At 41.3% G+C, this 19,604-nt stretch overlaps 1 protein-coding gene across 1 annotated transcript in view; it reads left to right on the top strand.

Moving 5' to 3' along the window:
• Positions 1 to 9,489, top strand: part of LOC127179834 (protein unc-79 homolog) — a 48,294-nt gene extending 38,805 nt beyond the window's left edge. The window contains exons 34-51 of the mRNA XM_051133589.1: positions 1,211 to 1,327; positions 2,679 to 2,781; positions 2,853 to 2,993; positions 3,078 to 3,116; positions 3,198 to 3,310; positions 3,390 to 3,475; positions 4,371 to 4,544; positions 4,656 to 4,724; positions 4,869 to 4,979; positions 5,806 to 5,910; positions 6,190 to 6,267; positions 6,349 to 6,438; positions 6,560 to 6,735; positions 6,835 to 7,018; positions 7,097 to 7,300; positions 8,643 to 8,720; positions 8,847 to 8,888; positions 8,995 to 9,489. Of these exons, the coding sequence (XP_050989546.1) occupies positions 1,211 to 1,327; positions 2,679 to 2,781; positions 2,853 to 2,993; positions 3,078 to 3,116; positions 3,198 to 3,310; positions 3,390 to 3,475; positions 4,371 to 4,544; positions 4,656 to 4,724; positions 4,869 to 4,979; positions 5,806 to 5,910; positions 6,190 to 6,267; positions 6,349 to 6,438; positions 6,560 to 6,735; positions 6,835 to 7,018; positions 7,097 to 7,300; positions 8,643 to 8,720; positions 8,847 to 8,888; positions 8,995 to 9,183 (2,099 nt within the window). The 3' untranslated portion in view covers positions 9,184 to 9,489. The remainder of the gene's footprint in view (positions 1 to 1,210; positions 1,328 to 2,678; positions 2,782 to 2,852; positions 2,994 to 3,077; positions 3,117 to 3,197; positions 3,311 to 3,389; positions 3,476 to 4,370; positions 4,545 to 4,655; positions 4,725 to 4,868; positions 4,980 to 5,805; positions 5,911 to 6,189; positions 6,268 to 6,348; positions 6,439 to 6,559; positions 6,736 to 6,834; positions 7,019 to 7,096; positions 7,301 to 8,642; positions 8,721 to 8,846; positions 8,889 to 8,994) is intronic.
• The last annotated feature ends 10,115 nt before the right edge of the window (positions 9,490 to 19,604 follow it).

Genomic DNA, 19,604 nt, shown 5'->3' with positions numbered 1-19,604 from the left:
ACTCAAATATTAATTTCACCACTGTAGCTAGCTACCTGGATATTCATTGCCTCTCTGGAACGACGCGGCCAGTGACCTCTGTCTCAGGGCTGGCACTGCTGGGGGTCTGTCTGGCGGATTTGCCTCCTCTTCTCTCCTTTTTTGCAGCTCGGCGTTCTCTTTTTCGTGTTGTTTTATGTGTTCGTGTAGATTTGTGGTGTTGCCACAGTATCGAATAGACTTTCTACAAACTTTGCAGTTTGCAATATTTCCGTTTACTGCAGTAAAATAACTCCAAACAGCGCTCCTCTTTCTTTCCGTCATCTCAGAACTGCCAAAAGTGCTTGCGCTTTGGCGCTGCTGAGTCACGTGATGAAGGGACAACTAATAACAGCAGAGCAGGGAGGAGCAACGGTGCATACGAGATATAAAAGGACAGGGTATTTAGAGACATGTCCGCTCTTTTATGAAACAGGAGCAATGTACTTTAGCGTAAATTAGATGAAATTTAAATAAAAGTATCGATCTCGGAAGGCTACTATCGATCCGATATCAATACCAACGTTGGTATCGATACTATCGATATTAGGATCGATCCGCCCACCCCTACTATAAAATAGTATGATTTCAGCCTCATTCTGTGATATGAACCCACAGCCGATCACAAAAGGTTATTTCAAACATTTGACTATGTTATGAAGTTAATGTAGAGAAAAAGCATGCCAGTAAATTATATCTTTGTTGGACGACAGGTTTGTAAACATGCTCCAAAACATGCGAAACTGCATCGCACGCTTGCTACCAGTACAGTTAACGTTATTCAAGGCTCAGAACGATTTTTGTTGCACTGCACAGTTCCAGATTGGAGCTCCTCTTTTAGCGATATAATAGTTTCACGTCCGCCTTCAGCATTTCACTATGTACTGTCGCACACTGAAATACGTCAACAACTAGACTTTATCGTTATTATCACGGAAAGACTAATTCTTATCGTGGGGAAAATTTTTACCGGTATATCGCGAACGATAACATATCGCCCATCCCTACCATTGAACTGTATCTGTAACATGATGTGAACCTCAGCCCCACTGCTGCTGTAGTTCTGTAAACCTGAGACATAAAATCAGCTCCAGATGCGGAGGGAAAAGAAGCATTCAGCTTCATTCATCCGTGAACGGCTCGTCTCTGAGAGGCTGCTGAACTGTTTGTTTGTTTGTTTTTCTGTTCTCAGCTCAGTATCGTCAGGTGAAGCGAGGCTCACTGGGTGCAGTGACGATGAGTCAGTTAATGAAGCGGCAGCTGGAGCATCAGTCCAGCGCGCCACAAAACATCAGCACCTGGGACACGGGTCAGTCCTCAACATGACTCATTGGCACTTTCCTCTCACTCTGATGAAACGTTACCCAACCTGCCAGTGTGATGTACAGTAGGGTTCACCAGGGCTAAAGATGCTTCTAGAACAGCAATCTCTTAAAACACTAGAGGGCACAAAAATTCACCTCAGCACTTTTCTTAAGTCTTTGACGGGATTCCCAAACTGCTGTCCTGCAGAGTTTAGCTCCAGCCCCAGCTAGACAAACCTTACTAGGCACATTAGAATCTTCCAGGCAGGTGTTTTAAGTCAAGTTGGAGCCAAACTCTGCAGCACACCGGCCCTCCAGGACCAAGTTTGGGCACCCTGGTCTTTGACATTTGTTAACATAACATGGTTATATTCAGATGGTAAATATCCTATACTGGGTTGAGCGTCCACCGTAGAGATATTCAACATATTTATAGTGAAACCATCATATTTAAAATAGGGCTGGCAAACGATTAATCACATACAAAATAAAAGTTTGAGTTTGTCTAATATATGTGTGTGTAATGTGAGTAATTATTATGTATATATACATACAAACACATTCATGTATACATTTAAGAAATATTTACAAGTATATGTATTTATTTTTTAATTTAAATTATATATAAAAATAAAAATGTTTTGTACATAAATAACATATTTCTCTTAAATGCATACATTAATTTGTGTGTATTTATACATAATAAATGTACACACACATATATTAGGCAAACTCGAACTTTTATTTTGTAGGCCATTAATCGCGATTAATCGTTTGCCAGCCCTGTTTTAAAAATATGATATTAATCATATCATATAATAAAATGTATTTATTGTTAGTACTGAAAAACTAGATTAAATTATAATGGGATGTCCTTCGATACTTTCAGAATCTTTACTTAAAAAATTGTTTCTGCATTTTCTGTATTTTAAAATGAGCATATTTTAATGACATTTTTTTACATTTTAATGAGTATATTGACTGAACAAAACAAATGTTTATTTATCAAAACAGACAAAAATATTACAGATTTTGCTAAAGTGATTGTTTTGAACAAGTATTAATTAAAATGTTAACGTTACTGTAGCAGAAGTATTTGTATAAATATTTGGTGTCTTTCTTTCCATGTGTGGGGTACAAGTCTAGCCACCTCATACATTTGTAAGATTTTTAAACAAACCGAACTACTTTTATTAATTATTTTCTCACAAAATATGTTGCTTCATTAATGTTCACTAAAGACATATGTATTTTTGCTGCAATCGTACACTGTGGAAGGTGTAAAAAGCACATTTTGCCCTGTTGTATCTTGTATAGTACGTGAGTTTGTGCCTCAAGATACGTTTTACTCTGCAGGTCCCATGAAGACCAGTCTGCTGTCGGCCCCGAGCACCGTCAGTATGTTCGTTCCAGCGCCAGAAGACTTCAGCGACGAGCAGCCCACCACGATGGCCGACAGGTGGGGACCGACTAGCAGCGTTTTTAGCGCGCAGACGTGCAGAATATCACAGCTCTGTGTGAATTCATCAGGTGCCGGGACTGCGGGGCTGTTCTTGAGGAGTATGATGAGGAGACTTTGGCTCTGGCTGTGGTGGTTCTGTCCATGTTCATCCATCTGAGTCCTGATCTGGCCGCTCCGCTGCTGCTGGAGATCATGCAGTCTGTGGGCAGGTACGGCAGGATACGACTCAGTACTGCAGTATGTGCGCTAGGATCTCTGTGGCTTTCTTTCAACGGTTTGGTTTTATTCTGCAGGTTGGCCTCTAGCTCCAATTTCACTGGTCAAGCTGAAAGGTGAGTGATGCGTTTACACTTGCGCAGTGCGCGCGTTCAGCGGTGTAGGTCTGAGCGGTATTCTCCCGTCCGTGTGTGCAGCATGCTGATACCTGGGAACGTGGCTGGCGTAGCCAAGCAGTTCCTCCGCTGCGTTCTCCATCAGCTCGCGCCCAACGGCATCCTGCCGCAACTGTTCCAGAGCAACATTAAAGGTTTGGAGAAACACCTCAGAGCACGATCGCACATATACACACGCAGCGCAAACGCTTCACTGGCATTGCTGTCTTTCAGATGGGAGCTTCCTGCGGACACTGGCCACGTCTCTGATTGATTTCAATGAGCTGAGCTCAGTAGCGGCACTCAGTCAGCTCCTGGAGGTACGTCTGTTTATCAGCCGCACTACTGACGCACACACACGCGCGCGCACGTGTTCCTGAAACAAACAGGTCACGATGCACTGACGTGCGTCTCCCGGCAGAGGACGCTCCTGTGACGGTGATGTGTGGAAAGTATTTTACTTTTTGTGTGCAGCCTTAAATGTCAAAACTTACTGGAGTGTGTCATGTTTAACACAATTAGTGCTGTTAGGAATAATTCATCCAAAAATGTACATTCCCAGAAAATGTGTTGTCCAAACAGCTGATAAAAACATCACAACAATTAATCCACAATCCAATCTTGAGAAGACAAAAGCTGAAACATTGAATCATTCAATTTGGCAAATTTAGCACTGAGATATTTTTAACTTAAATATGAAATACGAGTCCATAATCCATCGTAACACTTTCTCCAGTGAAAAAGTGGTCTGGTCTGAATCAGGAGAGAAATCTGCACGGATCAAGCACCATTTACAGTCCGAAACAGCTCTAAACAAATATGTGGCTGGATTTTGATGTGAGAGACAACAGGAGATGGACTGTTTCACTGGAGGAAGCGTTATTATGGATTTTGGACTCTTTATATTTTATATTTAGGTTAAAAATATCTCAAAGCTAAATTTCTCCGAATCTGTTCACATGAAGAAACAAACTCATCTACATCTTGGATGGCCTGAGGCTGTTCGCATTTCCAGGAAATGTACATTTTTGAATGAACTATTCCTTTAATTTTTCAGAACCAGCTAGCTGAACTACTATAATATATGCGATATAATACAAGTTTACAAGTTTACAGTTTATCTGCTTTATATCAATGGTATGTGTAGAAGCTATAAATGGTTAGTTTGTGTCTGCTGGGTAATTGTGCATAGTAAAGCTGATGCTGTGTTCGTAGGGTCTGAACAATAAGAAGGCTCTGCCAGCAGGAGGCACCATACTGCACTGTCTGGACAACATCGCCACCTTCATGGAGACTCTTCCCATGGACTCGCCCAGCAACCTGTGGACGACCATCTGTAACCAGTTCCAGACATTTTTAACCAAACTACCTGCTGTTCTGCCACTCAAGGTAGCAGTTCAGCCTTTCTGTGCTCTGTAATTCCAGAGGAATCAGAGTATAAATACGCTCAGTATTCTCCTGTATTCTAAGAGTTCCTCCTGTTTGGTCTCTTTTCTGAAGTGTCCGCTGGACTCCAGCCTGAGAATAATCATTTGCTTGCTGAAGATTCCTGTAACGAACGCAACAAGAGTAAGCTGATTCATTGCTTTGGCTCTGCTGGTCAGAAGATATGAATATCGCACGACGATAACGTGATAATGAGAATATGAGAAGTGTGTGTTGTTTTCAGTCGTGCTGGTGGAGCTGATGTAGTTTATGGTGTCTTTCTGACAGAGTCTGCTGGAGCCCTTCTCCAAACTCCTGAGTTTTGTTCTCCAGTACGGTGTGTTCAGTCTCTCGTATCTCGTAGAGCTCTGCGGTTTATGCTACAAAACCTTCAGCAAGGTAAACAACTCTTTACATCAGTGTTTATTCCACCAGAGAGCATCCGCACACCTAAACTAATTTTCTGCCCTTTGCATTTTGCTGCAAAGATTTTATAATTTCTTGTTTTAAAAAATGACATTTATTAACCCAATTTGCTAAATGCTAAATGAATATTCACTAAATTAATGACCATTTCATAATCATCATCAGGAGTAAAGATTATACAAACTCTTTTCAGAATAAATAAAGACAAACATCCATATTAATCTGATCTAGTTTTTTTTCTTTCTTTCTTTTCCCTTAAGAAATAATGTTGTGGCGCAATGCTTTGTTTGGTTAAAAAAGACAAAACTTTGTTTTGATGTGTAATGTGTTTTGTAGAGCAGAGGTTACCAAACTAAAACATTTTAGCAACACCTGCAAAAAAAAAAAAAAAAAAAAAAAAGAATTTGTTTTCTTTGAGCTTTTTTTTTTTTTTTTTTTTTAATTAATTTTCCATGTAATGTTACTACATTGAACAGGCCAGTGATCAGACAAATCAGGCTGTTTTTGAACAATTTATTAAAAGAAAAGGCTCATAAGAATCATTTGTTCATGAATCTGATTACACATGTTGTTCTACAAGTTTGTTTTTTTGCGTGAGGAAACACTGCTGTGTGTTGTCAGAAATATATAAACACAAGATGATGCTTTGTGGAGTTTGGCTGTCGACAGATCATCTAGATATCAGAGAGAAGCAGCGGTCAGCGTGTAAAACGGCATTCTGAAGCATGTCTATATTTTGTCAAAATGCACATGTTTGCAAATGACTTTCTATAAGCTGCTTTCCCCCTCTTCCATGCAGGAAAGGGACAAGTTCTACATGTCCCGTATTGTTGTTCTGGAGTTGCTTCAGGCTCTGAAGTTCAAGTCATCAATTCCTGACACGAACCTGCTGCTGCTGGTGCAGGTAGTGTGTCTCACAATAAGGGAAGGTGGAGCAAAAAAGCATTTGAACTTCTTTTCTATTCTTAGTACTTACTAATATGTCACAACAGCAAATTCAAAGACTGGTATCTAGATATTAAAAAACAAATGTTTTTTGGTGTCACACACTGCCCAACATCACTAAACAGGATTTGCAGTGAGGTCGGGATGATGTGCAGTAGCAGACTGAACAGAAGTGCTCAGGATCAGTCTGATAGAGAGCGAGTCACTGACGTCTGTGTCGTATCGTCTGTTTCCTCAGTTTGTGTGTACGGACATCGGAACGAGGCTGGCCGAGTCCACCATCCTCCAGAAGCACATGATCTCCGCTCTGCCCGGGGTGAGACTCGTCTGCTTCTTGTACTGCTGTGTCTGCTCGTTAGCGCTGATTGTAGGCGTCACAGATGTTCTGTCTCCTCAGTGTACGACTGCAGCGATGGAGTGTTTGCGGCAGTATCTGAGCGAGCTGCTGGACTTCATTGCGGACATGCACACGCTGACTAAACTAAAGGTAAACTAAAGGCCTGCGGTGGGCAAAATCAGCTAGAGAGAAGCCTCAAGTCTCTTGGGATAGAAGTGTGTGCCGAATGCGTGATTGTGAAACGCTAAAAAGTGTGTGATGTGTGACTCAGAGCCACATGAAGGCGTGCTGTCAGCCGCTGCACGAGGACACGTTCGGCGGGAATCTGAAGGTCGGTCTGGCTCAGGTAGCGGCGATGGAGATCAGCAAAGGCAACCACAGAGACAACAAGTCGGTTATTCGCTACCTGCCTTGGCTTTACCATCCTCCTTCTGCTATGCAACAAGGGTAAGACCCACCGTCATCGCGCGCGCGCGCGCGCGTGTGTGTGTCGTATGCTCGCGGCATCTAAACCTGAGCTTTTACGCTGTGCTTGTGTCTCCTCAGACCCAAAGAGTTCATCGAGTGCGTGTCGCACATTCGTCAGCTGTCCTGGCTGCTGCTGGGGTCTCTTACCCACACTGCTTTGCATCAGGGCTCCTCGTGCTGTATGCCCATTCCGCTGGACGCCGGCTCTCATATCGCAGACCATCTGATTGTCATCCTGATAGGATTCCCAGAGCAGTCCAAGGTATGGTAACGGAGCCGTTCTGCTCGGAGGAGATCCGGAGTCGTGAATCTGATGATGCTCCTCTGTGTGTGTCTGCAGACGTCGGTGCTGCACATGTGTTCGCTGTTCCACGCCTTCATGTTTGCCCAGCTGTGGACCATCTACTGCGAACAGGCCGCAGCCGTCCCGACCAATCAGAACCAGAACCAGAACGAGTTCTCCTCCGGCGCCATCCTCACGGGTCTGGAGTTCTGGAGCCGCGTAACTCCCAGCATCCTCCAGCTCATGGCCCACAACAAAGTGGTAAACCTGCCATTCAATCAGACTCAGTTTCTATCTCAGTGTATCATTTTGCAGCATTTCTTTAGGCTGTTTTTTGACATTTTAACATCTTTTAGCTTGTGTTTGAGCTCTACCCTGCTGTAAAATCCAGCATAAACCAGCATGGATTGACCAGCAATGCTGGATTCTTCAGGAGGGTAAAACAGGTTACTTTTGATTTGATATGTGATATAAACTGATTTCAGATATTAAAGGAGAAGTCCACTTCCAGAACAAAAATTTACAGATAATGTACTCACCCCCTTGTCATCCAAGATGTTCACGTCTTTCTTCAGTCGTAAAGAAATGATGTTTTTTGAGGAAAACATTTCAGCATTTTTCTCCATATAATGGACTGATATGGTGCCCCGATTTTGAACTTCCAAAATACAGTTTAAATGCGGCTTCAAACGATCCCAAATGCGGTTGTAAACGATCCCAGCCGAGGAAGAAGGGGCTTATCTAGCGAAACCATCAGTTGTTTTCATTAAAGAAATACAATTTATATACTTTTTTAATCTCAAACGCTCGTCTTGTCTTTCTCTCCCTGAACTCTGTGTATTCTGACTCAAGACGGTTAGTGTATGTTGAAAAACTCCAATCGTATTTTCTCCCTCAACTTCAAAAATCATTTCAAAATCATCCTACATCACTGCAGAAGAACAGACACAGTGTTTGCAAAGTGAACATGCAAAGAAGATCAAACACCCTCAACAAAAAAGGGTAAAACAGCGATATAGCACAATTTTGAAGTTGAGGGAGAACATGAGATGGGAGTTTTTCGACATACACTAACTGTCATGAACCAGAACAAAAACTGAGGCAGAGTAAGACAAGATGAGCATTTGACATTAAAAAGTATATAAATTGTATTATTTTTATGAAAATAACCGATCGTTTCGCTAGATAAGACCCTTCTTCCTCGGCTGGGATCATTTACAACCGCATTTGTGATCGTTTGAAGACACATTTAAACTGAATTTTGAAGTTCAAACTCGGGGCACCATATCAGTCCATTATATGGAGAAAAATCCTAAAATGTTTTAATCAAAAAACATAATTTCTTTACGACTAAAGAAAGAAAGACATGAACATCTTGAATGACAAGGGGGTGAGTACATTATCTGTAAATTGTTGTTCTGGAAGTGGACTTCTCCTTTAACTGACTTCCATTTGTAATTGATTCTAGACTGTGAAATCACTACATATGAATGATCAATCTTTATTAATTGTTACTGATTGTAAAGCTAGAACAACCTCTGAAAGTGCGTTGTTCACAGATACAGCGGTGACAGCAGATCTGCTCTTTTTCTGCGTGTTTCAGATGGTAGAGATGGTCTGTTTGCATGTCATCAGTCTAATGGAGGCCCTGCAGGAGTGTAACTCAACCATCTTTGTGAAAGTAAGACGGATTTCTTTTTACAAATGCTTAAAAGAAAACATGAATTGTAATTGCAATGTTTTCTAGCCTATCTATATCATGGAATGAGGTGTTTATCATATTTAATGTCCTCTTCGTTTTCTTTAGCTTATTCCCATGTGGCTGCCCATGATTCAGTCGAACCTAAATGTAAGTGTTCATCATATCCATTATTTCACCCTTGCTGTCAACACTTTCTTTCTTTCTGAGTAAACTCTCAAAATCCTGACGATGAACTTCCTTTGTCTGTCAATAGCATCTATCCGCGGGTCTCCAGCTGCGTCTACAAGCCATTCAGAACCGGGTGAACCACCAGTGTCTCCAGAATCCTGGATCCGGGTCGTTTCCTCTCACTCTGCGCAAGTGGCTTCAGTGCACTCAGTTTAAAATGGCCCAGGTGGAGATCCAGTCGTCTGAGGCAGCGTCCCAGTTTTACCCCATGTGATCTTTAAGCCGCGAGCTGTGTGTGGTGATTCATCATATGAGCTTTAGCAGCAGCAAATGTAGTTGCTTAAGGTTCACTAAAGCAGTGGTCTTCCTCGTGTGTGTGCGTGTGTGTGTGTGTGTGTGTGTGTACTGGCAGCGTGACGGTTGTGCATCCTGCTCTTTATCAAGTACATTACAGAAATCATGTATAGAGAAGAATGTTAGTCTGTTACAATCAGGAGAAGTTTTTTTGCATTATCAATAGTATGCATATTTCAAAACAAAATAAACAATTCAAGAGTTTTTTTAAAAACAACTAATTGCTTGAATTTTGTCTTTGTGTTAAACAGATGTTTATTCTTTTGCTTAAAATGAAAACTAGCTGAAATTGTCTTCACCCTCAGACCATCCAAGATTACAAGCCAAAACAGTCCAAAACAGCTCAGGTGGATTTTGATGTGACAGACAGCAGGAGATGAACTTTTTCACTGGAGGAAGTGTTATTATGGATTCATATTTTTTGCCAGAAGTGACAGTTCAAAGTTAAAATATCTTGTTGTAAAGAGAAAACAACATACTGCAACAAGATCGCATTTAGTCATGGGTTTGATAAAGGTTTGCATGCAAAAACAGTGAACTGAATTTTGGTGGCAAAAGCTTTTTTAAAGGCAAACACATCAGCGCCTTCCTTCTATGTCAAATCAGAGCTCTGTGCTCATCAAAGAGAGACTGTCCTGCCGTGTGTGTGTGTGTGTGTGTGTGTGTGTGTGTGTGATCAACTCCCACTGCTCAGAGGCAGCATCTGGCAGAGACCTGCTGCCATATTCGTTTGAACTTGGAGCCCTTTCAAATATCTAACTCATTAAAGGCTGCTTATATAATCAGTGTCTTACAGGTGGTGTCTCAGAGCAGCTGTGTGACGAGAACAGAGCTCATCTGATAATTCACTGCTGGACACTGGCTGACAGTTGTTTTGGTCTCAAATTAACACAGGCAGATGGAGGTACCCTGTGCCTTTTCATAGGAGCCTATTTCAAATTTTACTAAAATAGTGATTTTACTACTGTTTTGTAACAATAATAACAACAGTATTGTAACAATAATACAAATGACCGCAGTCCTAATTCATTTAGTTGTTCACAGCGTCAAGTTTTTCTGGGTTTGATGCTACAAGGATTTGCTGGTTGTCTGTCATTCTCTGCATTCTCTTCAAGCTCTGTCAGGTTGGATGGGTACCAACAATGGACAGCCATGGCTACTCAAGGCCCGATTCGTGGCTTGTCACAAGCTTTTTTTTTTAACCAAAAAGTCCTTTATTGTGTGGTGTCATTAGGATTATTTAACTGCTTATTTAACTGTCCCCAAACTCAAATCTCTTGATCTGGCAGCCTCTGACGTGATACCCGCGATAGCGAGACCGAGCAAGCGTCACTTATGGCTCCGTTTCCACCGAGTGGTACGGGTCAGTACGGTACAGTACGATTCGGGACTGAACACCCTGATCCAGCTTGCGTTTCCACCGCCAACAGTTCCCTTTAATAGGCGTGGTGTATGAAAGTAGTGATCGGTGATGAAGCACGACAATAAGCACAACTCTTTTTGTTAAAGGTCAGTTTTAAGGAACAATAACAGCCATTATAAAAGTATAAGAGGCGTATATAAAAGGAAATAAAGACAAAAGCAAACAATTCAGTCAAACGTATCCTACAAAGTCAGCGCTGTACTATGCTCAAAAATTAGTTCAAAAGTTCAAAATAAATATATAAAGTTAAACACTACTTTGTGCTCAGCTGAAACGATACAACCAGGAACAAATAATAGATTCATGAGACCGATGATTGCCTGTTAATATACCCAAAACGAATTGTAGCTCATGTTTAATCACTACAGAGACATCAGACCCAGCGGCAAATGTCAGAAGGACTAGCCGAGGTAAGGCTGCTCTGGGCGGATACGTGAGCACTGCGCGCCCGTGATCGCCTGGAGCTCCCAAATCGGCATAGCAAATTTTCAAATAGACGCTATCTTTATAAATAAACTGCAGATTTAAGTTTTAAACAAATACATTCTCACCTGAAAAACTCTTAAAACTACATTTCATAACACAATAACAGTAATATTTTGGAAATTATGTGGGCTTTTGGGCAATAACGTTTCACAAGTCCACAAGAACAGACAAGAACGCTCACTGAGAAACGGCTGTTGTCTGTGGGAAAATCTAAAATTATACAATACGATGTTATATTTTTTGTGTTTGCGCACTCCGATGTAAATAAGCCCAACACATATGAGCAGCACAGCAGAACGAGTGAAGGAGACGCTTTATCCTCTTGTAGCACGCACAAGTGACCATTCTAGTCAATCAACGTTCTGCAGTGAGTGTAGCTCCACCCATTTGGTGCTCTTTGCTGTGCTAGGTACCCCAACGGAAGGGTACCAAAAAAGTGGTATAGTACGGTTCACTATTTTGGTACCATTCACAACTTTTGACAATGGAAACAGACATAATTGCATACCGAACTGTACCGTACTGAATCGTACCGCTCGGTAGAAACGAGCCGTTACTGGATGCTGTGTGCGTCTATAACTGAAACTTGGCAGCCACAAGAGCAGAATACATCACCCATATTCTCTTTTATACTTTATTCACTGAGAAACAGAACACACGCCGCAAGAGCCAGCTGACAACGACGATTGTCTTCCATTTGTTTTTGTTCTGTAGTCACGTTTAATCTCACGAGTCTCTGTAAGATCTCGTGTCACTGTGAAATCGTTCCTATAATCAGCAAGTGTGTGGTCTTGCGGTCTAGTCAATCATCTAGTGTGTGCGTTCAGAGGATTATAAGGCTAAAAATCGGAAGGAAGGTCGATCTCCAGGAACAGGGTTGAGCCGCGCTGATCTAGTGTGGCCCGTCTAAGATCTTAGTCTCGTTTCTGCCTGCTCTGTAGGCATTGGCCTATAGCTCTATAGACATTTTGCCCTGATATGTATTTTCAGCTGTTGCTCCTTATATCGACAGGTGTGTGTGTCTTTTTCCAATCATGTCTAGTCAGTTGAACTGGCCACATATTTATCTCAATTTAATCAAAGTGTAGAAAACCTAAATTTCAATCATCATAGCAAAGATTCTGAACACTTGTGTCATCTTTCAGTTTTTCTTTTCTTTTTAATAAACCTGAAAACTTGCTTTGTCTTGTTTTGGGGTGTGGAGCGTAATACATAAGACTCCAACATGACGGAGGGCTCTGATAACAACAGCACAATCTGCAGTGCCAATTTGTGGAAAAAGTCTTCGCGTTGCCTTCCTTCTGATCCCAGCGTTAGGAAAGAGTGGATGAACTTCATTTATAATGAAGTTCCTGACCATTTCAGTAAGAACTCTGTCCTTTGTTTACTTCATTTTACCACAGATTTGTTTGCAATTACCCATAGTTGGTACGTTACCCAATGTATATCACCCAACGCTCGTTCCCTTATCTCAGGGAACCAAAGTTATGTTAGTAACTGCAGCGACAGAATTCAACGCAGGATTTTCAAAAAGATTAAAACTAAAAGACGATGCTGTGCCGCCTACATTGGATCTGACAGTGATGTTGCAATTGTGAGTAACTGTTTTCATTACGTTGTCTCTTCATACAGATCTTTCAATATGTACCGAGTTATTTATGTGTTTTAAACCTACATCACAGTGGCGTCCATCTATGAGGAATGAATGTACACTGTTAGTCAATCATAGCAGTGGGCGTTTACTTTCGAGTCTACAATCCACCACGCCTATTCTGGCAGAGCGCTCTGCTGAGGGGGGATAAAAGCAGGACAGATAAAAGCCTATTACTACTAAATTATGTTTTTTGGTATAACAAATTTGATAACATTAAAAGTGGACCTCAGAGAACAGTACAAAACAAAACAAAGGCAGTTCATGACCCTCCTAAAGTCTGAATTACATTAACAGCATAATTTGTACATTGTATGGATACACTGCAAAAAATCTGGACACCTCAACTGCACCTTTAAATCCTGTCCATGAATACCACAAACAGAATGGGAGAAGGGACAGCCCTGGAAGGATGCAACACTTACCGGGAATAAGCTTGATTTACTACAGAGAATGCGGACACATCTGTCCCACTGGACACATAGTGACCAGATGGCACACAAAAGCGGCAGCAGGACCCCATACACCTGTAGTGTCCCCCACAAGACCACCTGAGGAACACGGTCGGAAGTCTTCTCTAAGTCCAAAAACACATGTAGACTGGATAGGCAAACTCCCATGACCCTCCAATATCCTTGTTAAGGTAAAAAGCTGGTCCACTGTTCCACGCCCGGGACAGAATCTACAGTGCATCCGGAAAGTATTCAGAGCACTTCACTTTTTCCACATTTTGTTATGTTACAGCCTTATTCCAAAATGAATTCAATTCATTAATTTCCTCCAAATTCTGTGGACAATACCCCATAATGACAACGTAAAAGAAGGTTGTTTGAAATATTTGCAAATTTATTCAAATTAAAAAAAAAAAATTCATATGTACACAAGTATTCACAGCCTTTGCTCAGTACTTTCTTGAAGCACCTTTGGCACCAATTACAGTCTCAAGTCTTTTTGAGTATGATGATACAAGCTTTGCTCATCATCATTTGGCAATTATTTGCCATTCTCCTCATCTCTTCACCTCGCAATCTCAGGTTGGATGGGCGCAGATGCACATTTTCAGGTTTCTCCAGAAACATTCGACTGGGTTCAAGCCCAGTTTGTGGCTGGACCACTCAAGGACATTCACAGAGTTGTCTATAAGCCACTCTTGCTGTGTGTTTAGGCTCATTGTCCTGTTGGAAGGTGAACCTTCTGCCCAGTCCGAAGTTCTGAATGTTTGGGACTTTCATTAAGGCTATCTCAATATTTTGGTGCATTGAGCTTTTCTTCTACTCTGACAAGTTCCTCAGTCCCTTCTGCTGAAAAACAGCCCCACAGCATGAGGCTGCTACCAGCACACTTTACTTTTGGGATGGTGCTGTGGAGGTGATGAACAGAGCTGGTTTCCTTCAACATGATGCTTAGAATTGAGCTTCATCACGCCAGAGAATCTTGTTTCTCAGAGTCGGAGGGACCTTTAGGTCCTTTTTGCTTTTGTGCAAATTCTGAGTATGTTTTCATGTGTCTTCACTGAGGAAAGGATTGTGTTTGGACACACCACCATAAAGAGCAGATCAGTGGAGTGTTGCAGTGATGTTTGTCCTTCTGTAGGTTTCTTCTATCTCCACATATGATCATGGAGCTTAACTATAGTGACCATCAGGTTCTTGGTCACCACTCTAGACAAGGCCCTTCTCAATCAATAGCTCAGTTTGGCCAGGAGGTGAGCTCTAGGAAGAGTCCCGGTGGTTTCAAACTTCTTCCATTTACGGTTGATGGAGGCTACTGTGCTCATTGGGACCTTCAGTGCTGCAGAATTTTAGATTTTTAGATTTTAGTGAAGCTGCTTTAAATTGGTTCAAAAACTGTTTTTCAGAACGCACTCAATGTATGTCTGTTGAAAATTATAAGTCACCTTTTCTTCACATAAATACTGGGGTTCCTCAAGGATCTGTTTAGCTCTTTTGCTATTTTCTATTTATATTAATGATTTAGGTCATGGAATAGTCTCAGCTAAAATACATTTGTATGCAGACGATACAACTACATACACAGCTGCATCTTCTTTAAACCAAGCTTTACAACAACTACAGAATGCTTTTCAAGTATTGCAGCACTCCTTGCTGGAGTTAAAATTGGTTTTAAACGTAAAAAAGACAAAGTATATGATTTTTAGTCGTGGCAGCACTTAGGTAACAGACAACTGAGTCTAATCGTGTGTCCTTTTTGATGAGTCATTAAAACTGGATAAACATATATCTTCTGTAATTGGTTCCAGTTTCTACCAACATCGGTTGTTGTCTAAAATCAAACACTTTTTAAATGTTACGACTTTAGAGATGGCTGTACACGCTTTTATCACCTCACGCTTAGACTACTGTATTTCACTTTATTGTGGTACTTGTCTACAATTGGTCCAGAATGCTGCTGCCAGATTCCTTCACAATGGTCGCAAATGTGACCACATCACCCCCATTTTGAGGGCCGTCCATTGGCCGCCGATTCAATTTAGGATTGATTTTAAAATTCTCTTACTGGTGTACAAAACTTTACATAATCAAGCCCCTAGTTATCTTTCGGAGCTGTTGCATTTTTATACTCCCACTAGAAGTTTAAGACCCAGTGATCAGAATCCCCTTTTAGTCCCTCAGTCCAGACTTAAATGTAGAGGGGGTAGAGCTTTTCCTGTGGTTGGGCCTCGGCTATAGAACGATCTGCCGCTGGAAACCACCATCCATTGCACTATCCATTTCCATTTTCAAATCCCTTTTAAAAAAACACTTGTTTTATCTGGCCTTTTGATACACCCTTCTCACGACATTGTAGAATGGCTTTGATTATTACTTATGTTTTCAGAAAACTTTTCTGTCATTCCTTTGGTCTTTTAAATTGATGTTTTATTTCAACTTTGAACTTGAACTTGAGTTAGCTCCTATAAATATCTAGTAATTTGGATGGATGAAAGATTAGGTTTTGATATACATATTGATAAAAAAAAAAATATTTAAAAAGCTAAGGCCAAAACTAGGGTTTTTTTGTCGTTTAAAAATTGCTTTCCTTACAGAGCCTGTAACAAACTAGCAGAGAGACTAGTGCATTTTTATCTATGTTTGTTTTTTTATCTCTGTTTTTATCAATTGATTGTGGCAGGGGTGGAGAACGTTGATCCCGGAGTACCGGTGTCCCTGCAGAGTTTAGCTCCAACCCTAATCAAACACACCTGAACCAGCTAATCAAGGTCTTCAGGATACAGGTTGGTATTTTTTTTTCAGGGTTGGAGCTAAACTCTGCAGGGACACTGGCCCTCCAGGATCAACGTTCTCTACCCCTGGATTATGATGATCATTTATATATGCATCGAGCTACTTCTTTACTTAGAAAATTAGATTCTGTTTATCAAGCAGCAATACGCTTTGTCACTGGTGCACGAATCCTTAGACTGGTCATCTTTACATCAGAAGACAAAGTTACATACATATTTATTAATTGGAAAGGCTCTCTTAGGTAAATTATCTTATCTTATCTTTCTAATTTATTAATGTTACATAGAAATAATCATCACACTAGATTGAGTTCTTGTACTCGGTTAATAGTCCCAAATTGTCAAAATTTGGTAAGTGTGCTTTTTCCTTTTATGCTCCTTGGGCTTGGAACAAATTGCAAAACGTACTTAATCTTGACACACTTTGTTTTTCATGATCTGATTTTATTTTATGAATTGTGATTGTGTAAATCGTGGTATTATCTCTGTGATTCTTTTTGTATGAAAATTTATTGTGCTGCCGTCTTGACCAGGTCTCACTGGAAGAAGAGATAGTAATTTCTCAATGTGATTTCCTGGTTAAATAAAGGAACAATAACAACAATTTCTAAAAGAGACTAATGACAAACAGGGAAGAAGACAATGAACCAATTAGAAAACAGAACAGAGAACCACATGATCAAAACAACCAATGAGAACAAGACACAGATAAAGGTAGCACATGGCAGGAAACAAGAGGATCAAAGGAACCACATGACAGAAGCATAGCTAAATATCTAAATAAATGATATGAAAACATGAAATTAAACCAAAAACAGAAGTGACATATCCCCCATTCTAAGGGCGGCACCTGATGCCTTAGTGAAACACCCACCCCAAAAACAAACAAAAAAGTCTAGGTGGATGGAGGACTGGAGGCGGTTTTGGGGGTAGGATGGAGGACCGGACCATGGAGCAAGAGCAGGTCTAGACCGTGGAGCAGAGGTGGGCCTGGAGCAGATTTGGGCCTGCATTGCAGAGTCATGGTGGACCTGAACCATGGAGCACTGACAAGCCTGATCTATGGAGCAGTGGAGGATCTGGACAATGGAGCAGCGGTGGAGAACTTGGACTGAGGAGCAATGACAAAAACCATGGACTGTGAAGCAACCAAGGATCAGGGAACCATGGCGGAGCCAGAGACCCAGGGTGGAGGCGGCAGATAATCAGGACGGATCTCCTTGGCTATGACTGTGAGTTCAGAGATGACCACTGTGGTCATGCAGAACATGCTGGATGCTCAAGAATGACTTCAGTGGTCAAGACAAGACAGGTAAGGAACTCAAAGGCTGGTGCCAGAATGGAACAGGCTTTGAAACGGTCTCTGGAGCGGACTCATGGAGTGGACAGCAGAGTGCAGCCCACACACAAACACAAACACACACACGATGGTGGCGGCCATCACACGAACACCTCCAGAAACATCGGACATGGGACCACCAACACTGCTCGCACCGATCTTAAAGGTGGATCCATGACACTGGCGGTAAGTCCCATCTGTCTTGGCCCAGGCTCCGCATCTGCTGGAGCTTGGGTACTATAGCTGCCCCTCTACAAAAAATTATCCTGGGGAGACTTGAATGGTCCTGAGGAGGGGGAGACACTGGCGTGGTGGTAATGATGGCTGGAGACGTGGTGGCCATGATGTGACGAGGCCCTGAGGTGGGAGCCATGACGTGGCGAGGCTCTCCACGGTCCAGGCCCGCCACCACTCTATGCCATTAGCCAGGCGTGGCGGCCATGATGACTGGAGACTGTGGCGTGGCAGCCATGACTTTGCAGGGTTTCTCAGTTCCCACAGTAAATGAGGAGTCACTCCACAACAAGGCATAACGTAGTGAGAGCCCAAGTGCAGTTTATTGATATCCAAACATGAACGTGACTTGATCATAACTTGGCTTGACAAAGAAACATAAATAAATGTGAACATAAACATGAACTCACCAACAGCAAGGTTACACTGAACAAAGCTAGGCAAAGGACCAAAGAAAGGTGGGCTATTTATAAAAGTGACTAACGACAAACAAGGAACACCTGTGAACAATCAAGACAAAGAACTAATTATCAAAACAACCAATGAGAACAAGACACATAGGCAAAGGTGGGACACGGCAAGAAACAAGAGGAACAGCATGACAGAAACATAGCTAAATATCAAAATAAACAATATGAAAACAAGAACACGAAATTAAACCAAAAACAAATGTGACAGGAAGCCAAAACCATTGAATGTAATTCCACATGCTACAAAGTCTCTTGTGCTTCACTGTCTGAATGTCATCTGAGAGGTCAACAGGAAGCAGCAGCAGCAGCATGTGTTGAGCAGCTGATTTGCTCATAGATGTTCTAGAAGTATTGACAAATGATATGACTGTCAAAGAAAGAGCATCATGTCATTAAGAAGCATGAGGCACGAGCTACACACACATTGGTGCTTCAACAGCTGATTTATGTATTTAGTAATCTGAAGAGACACTGCAGATATCTGGTTACTCTAGCTATACATCATGACTGGATTGATTTTAAAGGAATATTAAAAGCAACATTACTGAATTAGACTGTGTAACTCTGCAAACATACATGATGATGAATCTTGTGCAAAATAAAAGCTGACGTGTTCTTTTTGAAATGCATCACAAGACCCTACCCTCTATTTCAGGGGTGTCTAATCCTGCAGAGCTTAGCTTCAACCAGCTCCAACAGTTTTGCCTGGAAGTTTTTAGTGGGTGCTTCTCCAACAGAAGGCTGCATATCTCGGCTGCCACGTCATCAAATGCCGCCGAAGGGCGTCTCAATCAGAAGGATCCTTGGATCCTCAAACCTTCGTTTCAGGTCCTTGGGAAGGGATGTCTCCTTCACAACCTTCAGTCACCCACAATGCTTTGTACACATTCCAATTCACAAAAATAATCTGATGAAAAACTAGTCAGTTCTGAGCTTGTCTGAATTTATTGAAATGTAAGACAAAAATAATGAGCATAGATGTTTTTTGTAAGTCACTCACTAAATGCTAAACTGACAATAATATAAGCCACTGAGAAGATGTAGACTGCTGTGATACACTGTATTGCATTACTTGAAAGCCACATAATATAAAGACATGTAGTACAAAGGTTTTTTATTTATTTATTTATTTTTTAATTAAGTTTTATTAGTATTTTTGTGCCATGTTGGCGAGGGCAAACACATATGTGACCTAGCTACGTGCACTTGCTTTTTTCTGTTTCCGGTTCCTGTCTGCTGTGCTGCTGAGTGGTTTGCAACTGAAGCTTAGTTTTTTTTTTTTTTTTTTTTTTTGGAATCTCTATCTTACGATCACCCTCTGTTGCTTAAAGTGATAAAATATAGCTAAATTCCCACCACATTTCTGATATTATCTATCAAACTAATCTGACTGATCATTCGTTTTTAATCTATAACCGTGAGTCTTTGTAAATAATCTTCCTGAACTGAATCTCAATTCCTAAGCGTATCCAATAGTTCAGAAAAACGTGATGA

The sequence above is a fragment of the Labeo rohita genome, chromosome 17 (genome assembly GCF_022985175.1).
Source record: "Labeo rohita strain BAU-BD-2019 chromosome 17, IGBB_LRoh.1.0, whole genome shotgun sequence".
Lineage (NCBI taxonomy): Eukaryota > Metazoa > Chordata > Actinopteri > Cypriniformes > Cyprinidae > Labeo > Labeo rohita.
The sequence above is the reverse complement of the archived record's forward strand: the minus strand, read 5'-3'. Positions and strand labels throughout refer to the sequence as shown.